The sequence below is a fragment of the Alosa alosa genome, chromosome 15 (genome assembly GCF_017589495.1).
Source record: "Alosa alosa isolate M-15738 ecotype Scorff River chromosome 15, AALO_Geno_1.1, whole genome shotgun sequence".
Taxonomy (NCBI): Eukaryota; Metazoa; Chordata; class Actinopteri; order Clupeiformes; family Clupeidae; genus Alosa; species Alosa alosa.
Genome location: NC_063203.1, coordinates 29,994,050 through 30,011,969, shown reverse-complemented (window position 1 = coordinate 30,011,969; position 17,920 = coordinate 29,994,050). Strand labels below are relative to the sequence as shown.

The window sequence follows — 17,920 nt, the reverse complement described above, 5'->3', positions numbered from 1 at the left end:
CTCACATGAACAATGAACAATCCAATGAAAGACTGACTATTCCATTCACAGTTCTACTCTAAGGTTCTGGGCACTTTCACTTTATGAATTTTATGAAATAGAATGAATTGAATTGAAGTTCAGTTTGGTTTTCCAGCTAATTAAAGTAGTGGCACATATTGGTTAAGTAAATTGGCCTATGGTTACTCCCCTGCAGAGAGGGAGAAAGAAATGTGGCTCTGCCTCAACTCTGCTGGAAGCAATTATGCCCCCCAGTGTCATGACATATGATCATGACATAGCACTTAGGCAAAATGTACATCTCAGGAACCAAATGTGTATGATCCTTTGCCGGATAGGGATCTTCACCGCACATTTTTTTTTCAGTTTTGTTTGGGTTTCAGTAGCACTAAAATGGTCTCTGAAATTATGATTGGTAGAGCAGATTTGACTAGTGGTGGATAAAAGTCTGTAGCCTAGTACTCACTGAGGCTGCTGATGACAAAACTGAACTCCGGAAGATATTTGAGTCAACACAGCCTATATCGCACCCATTGTAGCCTTAAACAACGTCTGTTAGATGTTGTGTTCGATAAATGAAATTAGGTCACACTAAGACTTGATAACTGAGTTGATGCAGTGGAGCCACTACGAGCCCCGGCGGGGGATCCCACGGCACGGGATGGGAGGTATGCGTGGAGGGAAGGACCTTACCCGCAGCGCCTACATCACACACGCAGCTCAACATCATCCTTGTGCATTCACGGGTATCTGCGCACAGGACTAGGCTGGACCCGTGGCTCATACACCGGACCAGACTTTGCATTTCAAACGGAATTCTTTGGAAAAACTTTTTTTACACTGGAGAGCCTACTTATCAACTAGATTACCACTGCGTCTTGTTTCAAGGCATGATTTAAAAGTAATGTGGATTAAGTGTTTTCAAACCCGTTAAAGCATAAAATGTAAGTATAACTACGTATAGCCTATTAAATTGATTAAAGAAAAAAAGACGGTTTGAGTCAGCGTGATATACATTGCTATCGTTACTTTTACAGGTAGGCTAACTTATTCCTCTGAGAAGAGTCCATACGTTTACGCAATTCTGGTGATAAAAACTTCTGCTGCTTGCAGGAAGGAATTCTACCTATGTGTTAAATGGTGGGGTTGCGCAGTGTTCTGTGGTCCAGTACGTCTTTAATCAATATCTTGAAATACTTTAATTTTCTCAGAAGACTCCAATATTTACATTCTTAGTGGTGACGGGAATGCTTTGGTGTCCCGTTGAGATGATTTAGCCTAGTGGTGCAATGGTTGACCCAGTATATTACATTGTATGTGTTGTATCGTGTTATCATCAAATATTATCTAATCATAATGCTTCGAGGTAGAATTAATTCGAGAGAGTATTAGTAATGTTATACTATGTGCAGGCTGTCTCTAATTGACAGTGCATCTTATGACAGGTGTTTAAATCTTATTATTTGAGTAATGCGATTGTCCTTGAGAAGTGAGCAAATATGAATAGCTTTTTTCACTCAACATATTTTGATGGCACCACAACTTTTTTTCAGAGGAGTGAATGCAACCACGCCTACTCCGTCAGAATGAAGGCATTACCCTCAGGACTGTCTTACCTGCGATGGAATCTCCTGGCGCTTCTGTTTGTTTTGGCGGCAATGATGTCGAAGGGCCGTGCCTGCCCGAGATCCTGCGCGTGCTACGTTCCCACTGAGGTTCACTGCACTTTCAGATACCTGACCGCAATACCACGCGAGATTCAGCCGGTTGTGGAACGAATTAACCTGGGGTGAGAAACTCAACCTCCCCCCTTCCTCCTCCTCCACCTCCTCCTCTTCCTGGCCAGTTTAACCGCAAGAAGAACTATACAGGCCACCGACACATGCACAATAGAAACGAACGTTTATTTTTCTTCAACTGGAAGGTCATTTAAGAACAGATTCATATTCAATGTGTGTGTGTGTGTGTGTGTTTGTGTGTGTGTGTGAGAGAGAGAGAGAAAAAGCAAGAGAGAGAGAGAGTGTATGTGTGTGTCCGTGTGTGTGTGTGTGAGAGAGAGAGAGAGAGAGAGCGAGAGTATGTGTGTGTGCGCATGCATGTGAGACAGCCAGCAAGAGAGAGAGAGTGTGAGAGAGAGAAAAAGAGGGTGTGTGTGTGTGTTTAATCAGGACCATGTTGACAAAAGTATCCCACTCACCTGCCCCCAGAGCATAACTCTGAAACTCTACTTATACATAGTAGTGTGAAGAAACGTGTTCACATAGGACTTCTGTCCCTCTCAAAAACAGCAGATTAAGCTGCACAATTTGTACATCCTTTGTACAATGTTTTACTTTTACATTTACATTTATATTTATGTTTTTTGTTTTTGATGCAGATACAACAGCTTAGCAGTATTGAGAGAAAACGATTTTACCGGCCTGGAAAATCTGGAACTATTGATGCTTCATAGTAACACCATCAGTAATATTGAAGACCGGGCTTTCAATGACCTCAAGTCTTTGCAAGTAAATAAAACACTTCAGCATAATGTATTTGTTTTTAAACATTTGTTTTGTATGTAACTCTTTCTTTTTCATAGAAAATCAACCATTTTGTTTAATTTAATTGAAAATGTATACATATGTGTATAGAATAGAATAGAATAATTAAAGATTTATTCTATTCTATTCTATAATTGTTTTAGTGTATCATGTGCTGCTTTCCTTTATCCAAAAGGTGCTAAAGATGAGCTACAACAAAGTAAAAGAAATCAACAAAGACACGTTCAGTGGTCTTCACAGTTTGGTGCGCCTCCACATTGACCACAACCAAATCGAATTCATCAACCCAGAGACCTTCTATGGTCTGACCAACCTACAGCTGGTCCACCTGGAGGGCAACCTCCTACAGCAGCTCCACCCAGACACCTTCATCACCCTGCGCCATAGCCAGGTGTTCAAGTGGTCCTCCGTGAAGAGCATCTACCTGTCCGACAACGCCCTCACCAGCATACCGGCAGACCTGTTCGCAGGCTGTTATCAGCTGGAGAATGTGTATCTCCATGGAAACCCTTGGTCTTGTGACTGCCACATGGATTGGCTGACCGAGTGGGCTGAAAAGAACCCTGGTTAGTCAACACAGTCAGTATCATCACTGTCAAGGGTTTTTATTTCTGTTTATTTTATTCACCCAACAAAAATATACTGTATTATTGAGTGTTTTGTGTCTGACAGTTCAAAATATACTTTTCCAAGAAAGCGTGATTATTGTGTATTGCTGCTATGACGGTCAAATCAATCAAACACACTAAAACTCCCCCTTCTGTTTTCTTTCTAACTTGTCATGTCTGCAGGTGTGCTGAAATGCAAACGAGACAAGAAGGCCTCTCACAGTCCAGCATGCCCAGTGTGTGAATCACCAGTTACTGCCCGAGGGAGAGGCCTGACTCAGCTTGCCCGTGACGACTTTACCTGCACCAAGTCCTGGATCCACCCTTACTTGAAGCAGAGGAACTTCACGCTGGACGAGGACGACTTCACCCCAGTCTCTGCAAAGGACTTCATCGCCCCCATTGGCACGCTGCAAATGAATGTGACGGACGAGGTCCACAACGACGCCACCTTAGCTTGCGTTGTTCAGAGGCCATCTGGGGTGGAGAATCTGAACCTGACACAAATGGGGGACGACGAGGATGTCACCGTGCTGAGGGCGACCATCAGCACGTCACTGGTCTGTAACATCGACTACGACCAGATTCAGCAGCTGTGGCGTGTTTTGGCCATGTACAGCGATACGCCTATGAGACTGGAAAGGGGACTACTGCTGTCAATGTCACCAGAGATGACCTACAAATACCGACAGGCCCGGCTGCCGGACGAGGAAATTTACACTGAGGTTGAAGCAGATATCAAAGCCAATCCGGCGTGGCTACTGCAAGGGCAGATTAGCCTGCAGCTGGACCGAACAACCACTACGTTCTCCACACTTCATATTAGGTACTCGTCGTCTGTCCAGTTGCGTGTGGACAGCAGAAACCTCCGCAGAGACAGGTACAGCTGGTCGATGATCAAACAGGATAATCAGACAAAGACGGAGCATGCTGTTGTAACTGGCAACACAGCGGTGCTCAACTGTGAGACATTTGGAAACCCCAAACCCTCCATGGAGTGGATCTTGGCAGACGGCAGCAAGGTCAGGGCGCCGTACCAGAGCGATGACCAACGGATTACAATCAGCGACTCGGGGAAGCTCACCCTGAGATCGGTGGACAAATCAGATGCTGGGATTTACCGATGTATTGCAACAAACTACCTGGATGCCGACGTGTTGATCTTTCGGATTACAGTTTTGTCCCCAGATGTGGAGGAGACAGAGGTGAATGGGGTTCAGATGACCCGCTCACTGGGCCAAAGCTTGCTCCTGGACTGTGGATCTACTGGGAACCCTAGAGCTTATATTCAGTGGGTACTTCCTGATCACTCAGTCTTGGACAAGACGAATGGGAACAGACATGTTTACATTAATGGCAGCTTGGGGATACAGTCACTGACAGAGAGAGACCGAGGATTTTACAGATGTTTGTCCTCGAATTATCTCGGGGTGGATTTGTTAACGTCCCAAGTGAGTATTACCGATGAGGGGACAAAGCAAGTGCAAATAATAGATTCCGAGGGCTCAGGGATCAATGAGATTGATGCCGACTCCGAGGAGACTGAGACCACTCACAGTGGACTTATTTATTCTAAGTCATCTCAACGGACTAACCAGGAGTCAAGGACCATCACCTCAGACAGGCCGTATCCGAGGAATAAGCCACCGCCCACCAGAGGAGGTCACAGGAGAGGTAACCCCTTAAGCAACAGGAGAAAATGGGGAAGCAGGCGGGTATTCGATAAGGGATCTCGAAGGGTGGATCCTCAAAAATTTGCAGAGTTCATGAAGAAAGCTCAGTCTGGCCAAACAACAAACAATGAGATAGGGAAAGCCGATCAGGAACATGGAAACACCAAAACAGATCTGGGGCTCTCTGGAGATGGGGATTTGGGTTCAGGAGAGGGTTTTTCTGAGGATCAAATTGTAGCGATGCCAAATGGTGTGGTGACAATCACAGAAATGCCAGAGACCAACCAGTATGATGAGGTAACAACCAAGGGATTAGAGGACAGTCAAGATAGTGCGATGACAACCACAGACACTTATGTGCATTTATATGACAACCAGGATGGACACATGACAACCACTGAATCTTTAGACAAATATGAGAGAGCTGTTATGTCAACAACTGAAATATTAGACGATAATCAGGATGGTGTTTTGAGCACTACTGAATCCATAGACAACATATGGAGTGAGGTTGTGACAAGAACGGAATCCTCAGATGACTCTCAGGACTATGAAATGACAACTACAGAGAATCCAGTTGACTCTGTCACCAGTGCCATCACAACAGCTGAGACTAGAGACAAATTAACGCCTGGACCTCACCACAGGTCTGACATCTCACCGGTGCTGTTCCCAGCTCTCGGTGTCACCACTAGCAGCTATGACATTCAAAGAGACGAAACAACACCATTTGAAAATAAACATACTTACTCCAGGGGATTCAGTGACAATAGACGGTATACTTTTCAAACAAGACCCAAAGACTCGTTTAAGCGACCAGTCACACTTAAGCTCACGGGACTGAATCCACTGACGAGATGCAGCTCATGTTCTCTGGCGACACACCTGAGTCTTCGACTGAGGGGATGTCTATTGTCAACAGCCAGAACCCAAATGTCACTCCGATGATGGATGGACTGGCCCCGAGACTGAAGCCAGTTGTTCATACGTCCACTGACCCCGACAGCCAGACTACATTCACAGCTGTGACCACAACAGAACGTGAGCAAGACGAAATCACCTTTCACACTACTCAGAGGATCAAGTCTCACCGCCTTCCAGCTGGATCCACCATCATCTCACGCCAACAGATAGAAATAATACCTCCCCACAGGAGGAGGCCGGGACGGAGACGCAACTTCCCCAACAGGCGAAGAATAATTCGACCAAACAAGATCACAGACATCCAGTCCTACCTTGATAAACTCAAGAAGCCTTCGGTCTCACAGAAGGGGGCGGCCACAGTGCCATATTCAGTAGAGCTCAGCACAGATTGTGGAGATTGTGACGACACAGCAGGTAGGAAGAATACAGCAGAGGAGAGTAACACTAACATTCACAGTTCTTCGCCTCAAAGAACGGAAAAGCCCATCAGGGCCAATACCTTCACAAGATCTCCAGAGCAATATCCTGAGAAAATAACACAAACATTTACCTCAGGCCCTGTTACCCTGCACGTAAGAACTGAAGGAGCTAATAGTTACATGACTTCTGCAGATGCCCCTGATCTGGAACCAACACAAGATCCGGTGGCATATCAACCAACAACCACTAAAGCTACTACAACTACAAAGTCATCCAAAGTTATTCGAGGTAAAATACCCTGGCATAAACTGTTTGGAACCAAAGAGGGCCAAAAAGAACTGCTAAACAGGCTTCGTAAACCAGTTAAACCAGCCACCACAACTACCCAGAGCACAACTACAACCACAACCACAGTCACAACTACAACTACAACCACACCTACAACTACTTCAGCAATCCCAACCACTACCGAAGCTGAAATGGAAACAACCTTCCTGCCAACTGTGGAGTCTCTTGTGGCACCAGTAACACTACCACCTACCATGTCTGAGAAAGATCTTGAGACATCAGGATATGACTCTGAAGACTCTTTCAGCACCATAACAAAAGAAGAGTCGACCACGGTGACCCAGGCTCCGACCACACAGGAGACAACTACAACTGCTCCCACATATGGCTCCAGATTCCCCTCAACCATGGACTCATCCTCAAGTGTAAAGACTCTTGATGTGCCACCAACAATAAAGCCTAAAGAGGAGGTTGTTGAATCAAGCTTCTCTGGTTCTGACTCTTGGGGTTCAGGAATATGGACGCCCCGAAGGGTTGGGGGACAAAACAGGCGATTTAGAGGGCGAGGGCGTTTCAGAGGCCGAAGGCCCATGAGGAAACCCACCACAAAAACTCCAACCACAACAACAACAATGGCAACAACAGAACGACAACAACAGAGGTGCCAGAAACCTCCACTTTAATGGAAACTACCAAATCAGTGCCACGGCCAGTATCAAAGAGCCATTCAGGAGGTGTGTCACGGCCACTCTACACACACTTCTGGGAGAAAGAGATTGCTGTAGTGTCCTCCCCATCTGGAACCATGGACTCATATGGTGTAGAGTGGAGAATCCCATCATATTTCACCACCAATCGGCCGAGGGAATACACCACGTCAAGGCCCACCACACCCTCCAGAACCACTCCATCCTCACGGCTGTATGGAACCCCACGGTCTCGAGTGCAGACCAGCAGAGATAACAGAATGTACACCAATGGCAGAGTGCCCCCTGGCAGGTACGGGCATTCCCCAACACATAGACCTCCAGTCAGACCAGTGAGACCCACCATGCCTGTCATCACAGAGGGATCTAAGAGGAGGACAGACACAGAAAGGACACTGACCTCTGTCAGGACAACAGACCTCCCAACAAAGCCAGAATACACCAACAGGCCCTCCCTTTATGACTATGATGACGTTGATAACACGTACGACCACCAGGCCAAAGAGTACGACACAACAACGTCCATCATTACGGAGCCATCCACGGAGGATATGCCGGCCAAGCCGAGGATTGTGGGGGGCAACGCTGCCAGCTTCACGGTGCTGTCGAACTCCGACGCAGTCCTGCCCTGCGAGGCGGACGGTAACCCCACACCCACCATCAGCTGGAGGCGCTTCCTGACCAGCACAGGTACCACTGCACTCCAGTTAATCCCACATGTAGAGACTCCACACAAATTAATAACCACAGAAACTGTGTATGTACAGCAACACTTAGTTTTGGCGCCTACATTTTACTCACTTTCACACATAACAACATTATAATTCCCTACATTTTTTTCTTAAATGAATGCTCTAATAGCTCATACTCTGCTAGTACATTTGATTCTGTCCAGACTGAACTCATACTGAATCACGACTCCATGAAGGTTCATTTACTGTAGGTATCCAGAAAATATAGCCTACAATATAATAGTAATTATCACTGGAATATAGCCTACATTATAATAGTAATTAGGCATCGGAATATAGCCTACAGTATAATAGTATTTATCACTGGAATATAGCCTACAGTATAATAGTAATTATCACTGGAATATAGCCTACAGTATAATAGTATTTATCACTGGAATATAACCTACAGTATGATAGTAATTATCACTAGAATATAGCCTACAGTATAATAGTAATTAGGCATCAGAATAAAGCCTACAGTATAATAGTAATTATCACTGGAATATAGCCTACAGTATAATAGTATTTATCACTGGAATATAGCCTACAGTATGATAGTAATTATCAATTATCTGGAATATGAAGATATCATAAAGTTACTTTTTATGGCCATACTGCTAAACCCTGCGCTCCTGCGTGCCGGCGTCGGACTATCAACCCCACTGTTGCTACTTGTTTCTCCGCTGCATTTAAAAATGCTGCTGAGGCTCAATCTTCTGTCTGTCCGGATACTGAACAATTGACATCCTCTTTTTATTCTACCTGCTCTAACAATCTGGACTGTGTTGCACCTTTTTAAAACACTGCGCCCGAAAGCCAAAAAAGAACCTTGGCTGACTGACACTTCCCGCTCAATCAGGCGAGAGTGTCGAAGGGCGGAACGCAGGTGGAAAAAGGACAAGCTGCATGTATCTTTTGATATTTTAAAGGAAACGTGGCTCAAATACCAAAAAACTGTTAAATCTGAAAAAACAAAATATTTCTCTGATATTGTTCTGCACAATCAGGGCAAACCCCATATTCTTTTTAACACTATAAACACTGCTATCAATAAAACACCAACCTGTTAAGTTAGACACCTCTTCAGTGAGTAGTGAACAATTTCTGCAGTACTTTGTTTCCAAAATCTCCAACATCAGAGCTCAGATAACCCCCTCCTTTTACCCTTCTATCTCTGTCACCTGCCCTGTGAGTTTCAGTCACTTCGAGCCTATATCATTTGCTAACCTAAGCAAAACCATAGGGCTAATGAAAATCTCATCTGGTCTAACTGACATTGTTCCTCCTCTTCTCATCGCTCAGACAATTGAGACCACAGGTCCCCACATATTAACGATCATGAACTGTAGCCTTGCCTCAGGTGTTGTGCCAAAGAGCTTCAAACATGCCGTTGTGCAGCCGTTGATTAAAAAACCCAATCTAGACACTTCAATCCTATCCAACTACAGACCTATCTCAAAACTCCCGTTCTTATCTAAAGTTCTAGAAAAACTCGTGCTTCAACAAATACAGTATTTTCTAGATACACATGGTATCATGGAACCTCTGCAATCTGGTTTTAAAGCCCTCCACAGTACGGAGTCAGCCCTTCTGAACGTTTTTAATGATCTGCTGCTAGCCACTGATTCTGGAGATTCTGCTATTCTGATCCTCCTTGATCTCACCGCTGCTTTTCATACTGTTGATCATGATATTTTAATCTCCCGTCTAGAGTGTTTGGTCACTGTGTTGGTATCAGAGGCACTGCTCTTGAATGGTTTAAATCCTACCTAGCCGACAGAAGTTTCTCTGTCTGCCTGGATGGATCTGTATCCCCCTCTGCGCCTCTTCCTTGTGGTGTTCCTCAAGGGTCTATTCTGGGGCCTATACTGTTCTCATTATACATGCTCCCCTTGGGATCCATCCTTAGAAAATATAACATCTCCTTCCACTGCTATGCGGATGACACACAGATCTACATGCCCCTGAAACATAACGACCCCCAATCTTTTAAACTTTTATTAGCTTGTCTAGAGGACATCAAAGCCTGGATGGCTTTACATTTTTTAAATTTTAATGAAAATAAAACTGAGGTCATAGTCTTTCGGCCCAGTGCTGCTTGTGACACACAGGGTGACTTAGGCCCCCTTGAGCAATTTGCTAAAGACACTGTAAAAAACCTTGGTGTAATGTTAGACTGTAATTTTAAAATGGAGAAACAGATAAACACAGTAGTAAGATCTAGCTTCTTCCAGTTAAGGCTTTTATCCAAGGTTAAGCCTTTCTTATCCATCAAAAACTTTGAGATGGCTATTCATGCTTTTATTTCTTCCTGCCTAGATTACTGCAACCCCCTCTATATGTGGGCATTAGCTGTTCCTCTTTATCCCGCCTTCAACTTGTTCAGAACGCTGCAGCCCGCCTTCTAACCAAAACACGAAGGTGTGAGCATATTACACCAGTGCTTGCAGCCCTTCACTGGCTCCTTGTGCGTTTTAGAATACATTTTAAAGTTCTTTTATTTGTTTTTAAATCTTTACATGGTCTGGCCCCACTGTACATAGCAGATCTCCTGAAGGTGCAGACATCCTCTAGGGCTTCTAGGTCTGCTGACCAACTCCAGCTGGTTGTGCCTCGTTCTAGGCTAAAGAGCAGAGGGGACCGGGCTTTTGCGGTGATTGCACCAAAGCTCTGGAACGAGCTGCCCCTACATATACGCCTGGCTCCCTCCTTGAGTGTTTTTAAATCTCACCTAAAAACCCATTTTTATGCCCTGGCGTTTAACACAGTCTGATTGTCTTATGTACAGTATTTATTTGTTTGTTTGCCTGTAAATATTGTTATCCTCACTTTTTGTTGTCTTTTTTGTTTGTCTACCAAGTCGTACTAACTTGCCTGTCCAGCACTTTGGTCAGCTGTTGTTGTTTTTTAAAGTGCTTTATAAATAAACGTGACTTGACTTAACTTGACTTACTCCAGTCGACAGCTCAAACTGGGCCACAATAATCAGACATTATTTTCATACTTGGTTCGTTTATTTGAATGAGTAGCCATGTACAGAATATTTATGTGAGGTGTAAGTGCAACAAGTTCCTGTCCAAGTTAATTTGCATGACTAAACATGTCTCTGTTTCCTCTCCTTCTCTTCTTCTATGTGTCCATCAGAATGGGTACTGCTTGGTATGTGACCATACCTTTTTACACTACGCAGCTTAGTAACTGTGCGTGTAAAAAGAGGAGCTAAAAATACGTCATTGTGTAATTACGTATAGTAGTCTATAGTGTGTGTCATATGACTGATCTGTTTCTCCTGTTCCCAAGGGACCACACTGACCGTAAGAGGAAAGATGGGCAAGTTCGAGGTCCTCCAAAACGGAACTCTGTACATCCAGGATGTGAACATAAAGGACCGGGGCCAGTACGTTTGTCTAGCCGAGAACGACTACGGCTCTGACAAGCTCATCGTCACCCTGTCTGTGGTGGCGTACCCGTCGCGCATCCTCGAGCCCAAGGTCCGAGACATCAAGGTGCATTCTGGGAACACAGTCGAGATGAACTGCAAAACCGAGGGTCGGCCCACACCCCTGGTGTCATGGATCCTGGCCAATCGGACGCAGGTGAGAGGCCAGGACACCGATCACGGGCAAGTCTCGGTCACACCTGAGGGGACGCTGGTCCTCCACCACGTGTCCGTGTACGACCGCGGTCACTACAAGTGCATCGCCAGCAACGCCGCCGGGGTGGACACGGCCACCGTGCGCCTGCAGGTCATCGCAGCGCCCCCCGACATCCTGGAGAAGAAGCGACAGCAGCTCAGCGTCCGCTCCGGCGACGACCTGTGGCTGCCATGCACGGCGAAGGGCACCCCCCAGCCCACAGTCCACTGGGTCCTTCCCGCTGGGTCAGTGGTTCACCCACAGCGCTACGCTGACCGGAGGTCCTCGGCGTTCGCCAACGGCACTCTCCACCTGAAAAGCGTGACGACAGCAGACAGCGGTGTGTTCGAGTGCATCGCCAACAGCCCCGCCGGCTCAGAGCGGCGAGTGGTCACCCTCACCGTGGAGACCACTCAGACTCCTCCGCAGATCGTTGAGGTGTCCCAGAGGAGAACTGACCTCGAGTTTGGGGATCAACTCCAGCTCAACTGCTCGGCCTCCGGGGACCCCAAACCCAGGATCGTGTGGAGACTCCCGTCCAAGGCAGTGGTTGACCGGTGGCACAGGTAAAAGAATCAGCCGCAAATTAGCATGCTCATACCCCCACACACACACACACACATGCACACACATGCACACACACACACACACACACACACACACACACATGCACACACATACACACACACACACAAACGCACACACACACACACACACATACATGCACACACATACACAAACGCACACACACACATGCACGCACACACACACACACACACACACACACACACACACACACACACACACACACACACACACACACACACGCATACACACACACACACACACACACACACACACACACACGCATGCATACACACACACACACACACACACACACACACACACACACACACACACACACACACACACACACACACACACACACACACACACACACGATGCATACACACACACACACACACACACACGCACACACACGATGCATACACATGCACACACACGCACACACACACACTTTGCTTTGGAAACTCAAGTGATTCTGATTTCCAAGAAAGCAACTGTAATTCTGTGTAAAGCTTCCTCATAAGTCATGCGAAATCCATGGTCTTATGAAGTTGGTTGGGTTTTACTGGAATCTTTTCATTCCATTTAATTACCCTGAGTCTCCAAAGTATCGGTAACAATTGTGTTTCAGCCAAAACATGCAAGTTAATGAGGCTTTGCTTCCCTTCTTACAACTTCTGATTCCATTTAAATATACTATATCTGGACCAAGCCAAGGCCTTCTGATTTCATTTAAATGTGCTACATCCTGAACCAAGCCAAGGCCTGGAGACAGATATAGGTACAGGTATAATTCTGTATGGGGTGTTTTTCCATCTTGTCCTCATTAACTATGGTGCTGACTTTGGAGGAAAACCCAAGAGGAATCGCCAACAATGATTTAACATAGACATAGACACACATAGACATACAGTACTTTATCATAACACATTACAGTTCTATTTGAGTTCCTACGTTAATCAAGTGGATTATTTAGACATTGTTACATCAAGCATGGAGCATGATCCCCTGTGTATAAAGTCATCCGGGCTCTGACCCTCTAGGAAGACCTGTAGAACTTTCATAGAAGAACAACCCCACAGACTAAACTCTGAGTTTATTTATTTTTTTATTGATTTGTGCTCAAAAATACAAATATCCATTATTACGTACAGGACATAACATGAGATGTTGTATTTGCTTCTTATCTAAACACTTAATGTTTATATTATATTTATGTCCCATAGATTCCATAGATGACCTTTGACTTACTTTAAATGTTTAGTACGAGTCCACAGAAGCAGGACGCTTGATTGTTATGAGTAGTGTACAGGCCAGTCGGCGTCTAATATAGACGCCAAGTGAGGTTTTCAGCAGCACTGTTTGAGAGCCCCCATGATGAAAAGCCATTAGAACTGGACATTTGTCGACTTAACCTCTGCTGACTGTGCACAATGTGAAAATGAAAACAGACCATTCGCCCTATCCAGAGACTGTTGAAATCTTTCCATATGACCCAGTGTTATGTACTCCATACTGAGACTAAAACATTTAAATTTAGAACTACCTGACCAGTCGAACATCTGTTTTTATTCTTTTTTTTGTGGGGGAGGGGGGTCTTAAAAATAACTTTATGGCAGTGAATGAAAAGTAGGACAAAACTATTAAAATAACACACCAGCCCACAGCCCACTGTTTGTATTTTATTCATTTAATTATTTTATGTTTTCAGACTAATTTGCATTTTCACACATGCTATATATATATATATATATATATATGAAACTTAATATTGAGAGTAGACATAGTGAGCAGCAGGTTCAAATGGAAATGTCAGGCCCCTTGTAGTGGGAGAGAGAATATGGCTTTTGTTGAAGAGTTCAAATAAAGATTGAGTGTCAGTATCCACTCTCTGAGTTCACATGAAGCCCTCACAGTTCACTTGTCCTTGTCTTCTTCCTATGACTTCAGGATGGGCAGTCGGCTTCAGGTCCTCGAGAACGGCACTCTCATCATCGACTCCGTCAGTGAGAAGGACGCTGGCGACTACATCTGTGTCGCCCGCAACGATCTCGGCGATGACCTGCAGCTCCTGAAAGTCGGCGTGTCCATGAAACCGGCGAAGATCGAGACCAAGGCCTACGGCAAGAAGCAGGTACCGTACGGCAAAGACCTGCAGGTGGACTGCAAGGCCTCCGGCGCCCCCATGCCGGAGATCTCGTGGGGCCTCCCCGACGGCACTGTGGTCAACAGCGCCCTGCAGGCCGACGGGACCAGCAGGGGGCGCTCCAGGCGCTTCATCCTCTTCGACAACGGGACGCTGTACCTGAACCGAGTGGGCATGGCGGAGGAAGGCGACTACACGTGCTACGCGGAGAACACCGTGGGCAAGGACGAGATGCACGTGCACATCACCGTGGTAACGGCGGCGCCTCGCATCCGCGCGCCCAGCGCCACCTACGCCAGGGTGGCCCCGGGGGGGAACGTCCGCTTCGACTGCGAGGCCGTCGGAGAACCCAAGCCCAAGATTCTATGGATGCTGCCGTCGAATGACATGATCGCTGCGTCCAACGAGCGCTATCTGATGCACGTCAACGGGTCCCTCGATATCCGTGACGTCAAGCTGGTGGATGCGGGAGAATACGTCTGCATGGCTCGGAACACTGCAGGAGATGACAGTAAGGTCTACAAGCTGGACATTGATGGAAACCCACCTGTTATCAACGGATATTATCAAAACAGGACGGTGATTAAAGAAACCGCAGCAAAATACTCGAGGAAGTTCATTGACTGCAAAGCCGTTGGAGACCCACCACCACACATCACGTGGATTATGCCCGATAACATATTTCTCAAAGCTCCTTACTACGGGAGCAGGATTAACGTGCACCACAACGGCACTCTGGAGATCCGCAACGTGCGGCCGACCGACTCCGCCGAGTTCATCTGCATGGCGCGCAACGATGGTGGGGAGGCCGTCATGGTGGTCCAGCTGGAGGTCACCACCATGCTGCGCAGGCCCATCTTCAAGAACCCTTTCAACGAGCGAGTGGTGACGCACATGGGCAAAACCACCGTCCTCAACTGCTCTGCCGACGGTCACCCACGACCCGACATCACCTGGATGCTCCCGAACGGGACTCGTCTGTCCGCGGAGTCGGAACGAGGCTCGCAACATCACCTGAGTGGCGACGGCACCTTCGTAATCTACAACCCGGGCAAGGCGGACGCAGGGAAGTACCGCTGCGCCGCCAAGAACAGCGTGGGCTACATCGAGAAGCTCATCGTGCTGGAGGTGGGCCAGAAGCCGTACATCCTGACGCGGCCGCGGGGTGTCATACGGAGCGTGGCGGGGGACCCGCTGTACCTGCACTGCCTGGCTGACGGCAGCCCTCGACCCGGCGTGTCCTGGACACTCCCGGGCGGTCTCGTCCTGACCCAGCCGCAGTCCACCGGCCGCTACCGGCTGATGGAGAACGGTACGCTGCTGATCCGCGACACGGTGCTACACGACCGCGGGAGTTATCACTGCCGAGCGAGGAATTCTGCCGGCGACGCCCTGCTCACGGTCCCCGTGGTGATAGTTGCCTTCCCGCCACGGATCACCACGGGCCCCCCGGCGACCATCAGAGCTGTCTCAGGGGTTCCGCTGAAGCTCAACTGCCTCGCGACTGGACTCCCTACTCCCGAGATCACCTGGGAGCTCCCTGACCGGTCGGTGCTCTCCACCGCGGCAAAGGGCCGGCCATCGGGCAGCGAGCTGCTTCATCCGCAGGGAACCCTGGTCATTCAGAAACCTACCAACGCGGACTCGGGCGCCTACAAGTGCTTTGCCAAGAACCACCTTGGCACAGACACCCGAATCACATACGTCAGGGTTATATGAGACTGTGTGTAGGGGAGGAAGGTACAATGGTATGAAAGACATTTGACTTTACAGCCCTGCCAAAATTGCCTTGCGTCAATATTTATCTGCAAGCGCTATTTCCAACTGCAACTCATGTGGAATATATGAGACTTGTTACAGCAATGAGGCACGAAACAGGAAGTCTGTCGTTGAGACTGATGAAGCCAAGAGCCGATGGATTGCCCTGAGTTCAGGATTGGTTCCTTGGCAGGGCATGCAGTAATTGTGAGGTGTTATTTTAATTGGAACGACTCGGAGGTGTGGAAAGCCAACAGTGGCTCCTGGTTTACTGTTTCAGAACAATGTATGAATCAGTTTAGCCTTACAGCAAGCGTTACACACACATAGAGGGCCGGCCCTTAGCCAGGCTCAGGACAGGGATACTATTACCACAGCGGCAGAGAATGAGTGAGATCCTCTGGGATTCCTTTCCCAGGGATTTGGTCCATGCACAGCCTACAAACAGTGGCAGAGTGATCAGCACTGACTGAGAACATGGTGGAAGGGAGGGCCTCAGCCTTACCAGATTGCCTGTGGTCCCTATCCATACAAGCTAACCCATTACCGTTTACATTATCCACACAGTATACATATTTTGCAGTTTGAACACTGGATTGATATAATTTGCTACCAAGATAAACACATTTGCACCACAATAGGTTGGCATATAAAATATGTAAAATGATATGGCTTTGTCTAAAACTATGCAGTTGTGGGTCTGATGATAAGAGTATATAAAAGATTTGACTGCTTTTTATTTAATTGTGCAAAGTCAAAGTGCATTTTTACAATTATATTATCCCTTTCTCGGAATACATGAACACACTTTTACTTTGTAAGTAATAATATGTTAGTGTCATGGAAATATTACATATCCTAATAACAATAAATATTGTTTTTGAGGGTAACTTTACAGGGTTTTTTGTGGTATCCCAAAATTAATCCAAAATAATGGACGGTTCTTCTTATGTTCCACTTTTGACTTTATATTTAACCGCAGCTGAGACACTGAGGGGTTCTGCAGAATACTTTTGGGCTCACATGAAAGTATGAAAAGAGCAATGACTATATTCAGAAATATATTTTTTTGTCAGATGCTGTTTATGTAAGTCAAGAAGACACACACTGAAGTAAATAAGAGCATGAGGTTAGTCCAGAGATCCCCCAAGCATGCTGCTTTGGTCTGTGTTTTAAATAAGACCATGGGGAAGCCAAGCAGGAATGTTGTGACGAGACTGAGTAATGGGGATGCAGATGCTGCTGAAGACAAACGAGGATGCTAGACGAGGCTTTTTCAGAAGATAATAATGACACAATGTTCTGCCAGGACGGAGCAAACATGTGATTAGCAGTCCTCGCGGAGAAAGCCATTCTGTTTTACTGCTTTGTTTTTCAGTTTGTGTGGCCAGGGGTGGGAGATCCTATAAGGTCTGTGAGGAGACTATTGCGGGACAAGACAGTTTGAGATTTCAAAAGACAGAAAAGCAGTTGTGCTCAGGGCTCAGCCAGGGGTGACTACTGTCCAGATTATGCTAACCACTTGGTTAACCATGACTGTCCAGATTATGCTAACCACTTGCTTGTGGGAGAGTGTTCTATGGTTGCAGGGTATTGGACCACAAAAGTCTGCAATTTAAACAAGTCTTGTAAAGTACACTTCCCATGTTCTGAAGAAATTCTGGCTTGAGTCTACGTCAGGGAATTCAGGGAAGTCCTGTTGTAGCAACCCTTCTGACTTGTGCCTGATCTTAAATGAAAGGCATGAGTAAAATCTGCTGGCTGAGCACAAAGGTGGCGTGAACAGTAGAAGTGTGTTAAAACTCACAATAAATCAATATTAGCACACCTTCATATTTTTCACCACTGTTGTGTGAAAACCAACATGTACAGCATGTGTAATCCCCAAGCAATTTC

At 46.4% G+C, this 17,920-nt stretch overlaps 1 protein-coding gene across 1 annotated transcript; it reads left to right on the top strand.

Moving 5' to 3' along the window:
• Positions 1-800: 800 nt before the first annotated feature.
• igsf10 (immunoglobulin superfamily, member 10) lies at positions 801-16,914 on the top strand. The gene is given in 10 exon segments (XM_048264064.1): positions 801-944; positions 1,554-1,789; positions 2,378-2,507; positions 2,719-3,109; positions 3,335-5,659; positions 5,662-7,128; positions 7,170-7,853; positions 11,042-11,056; positions 11,198-12,098; positions 14,071-16,914. Coding segments are annotated over 9 exon segments (8,031 nt in total). The 5' UTR covers positions 801-944; positions 1,554-1,586; the 3' UTR covers positions 15,986-16,914.
• The last annotated feature ends 1,006 nt before the right edge of the window (positions 16,915-17,920 follow it).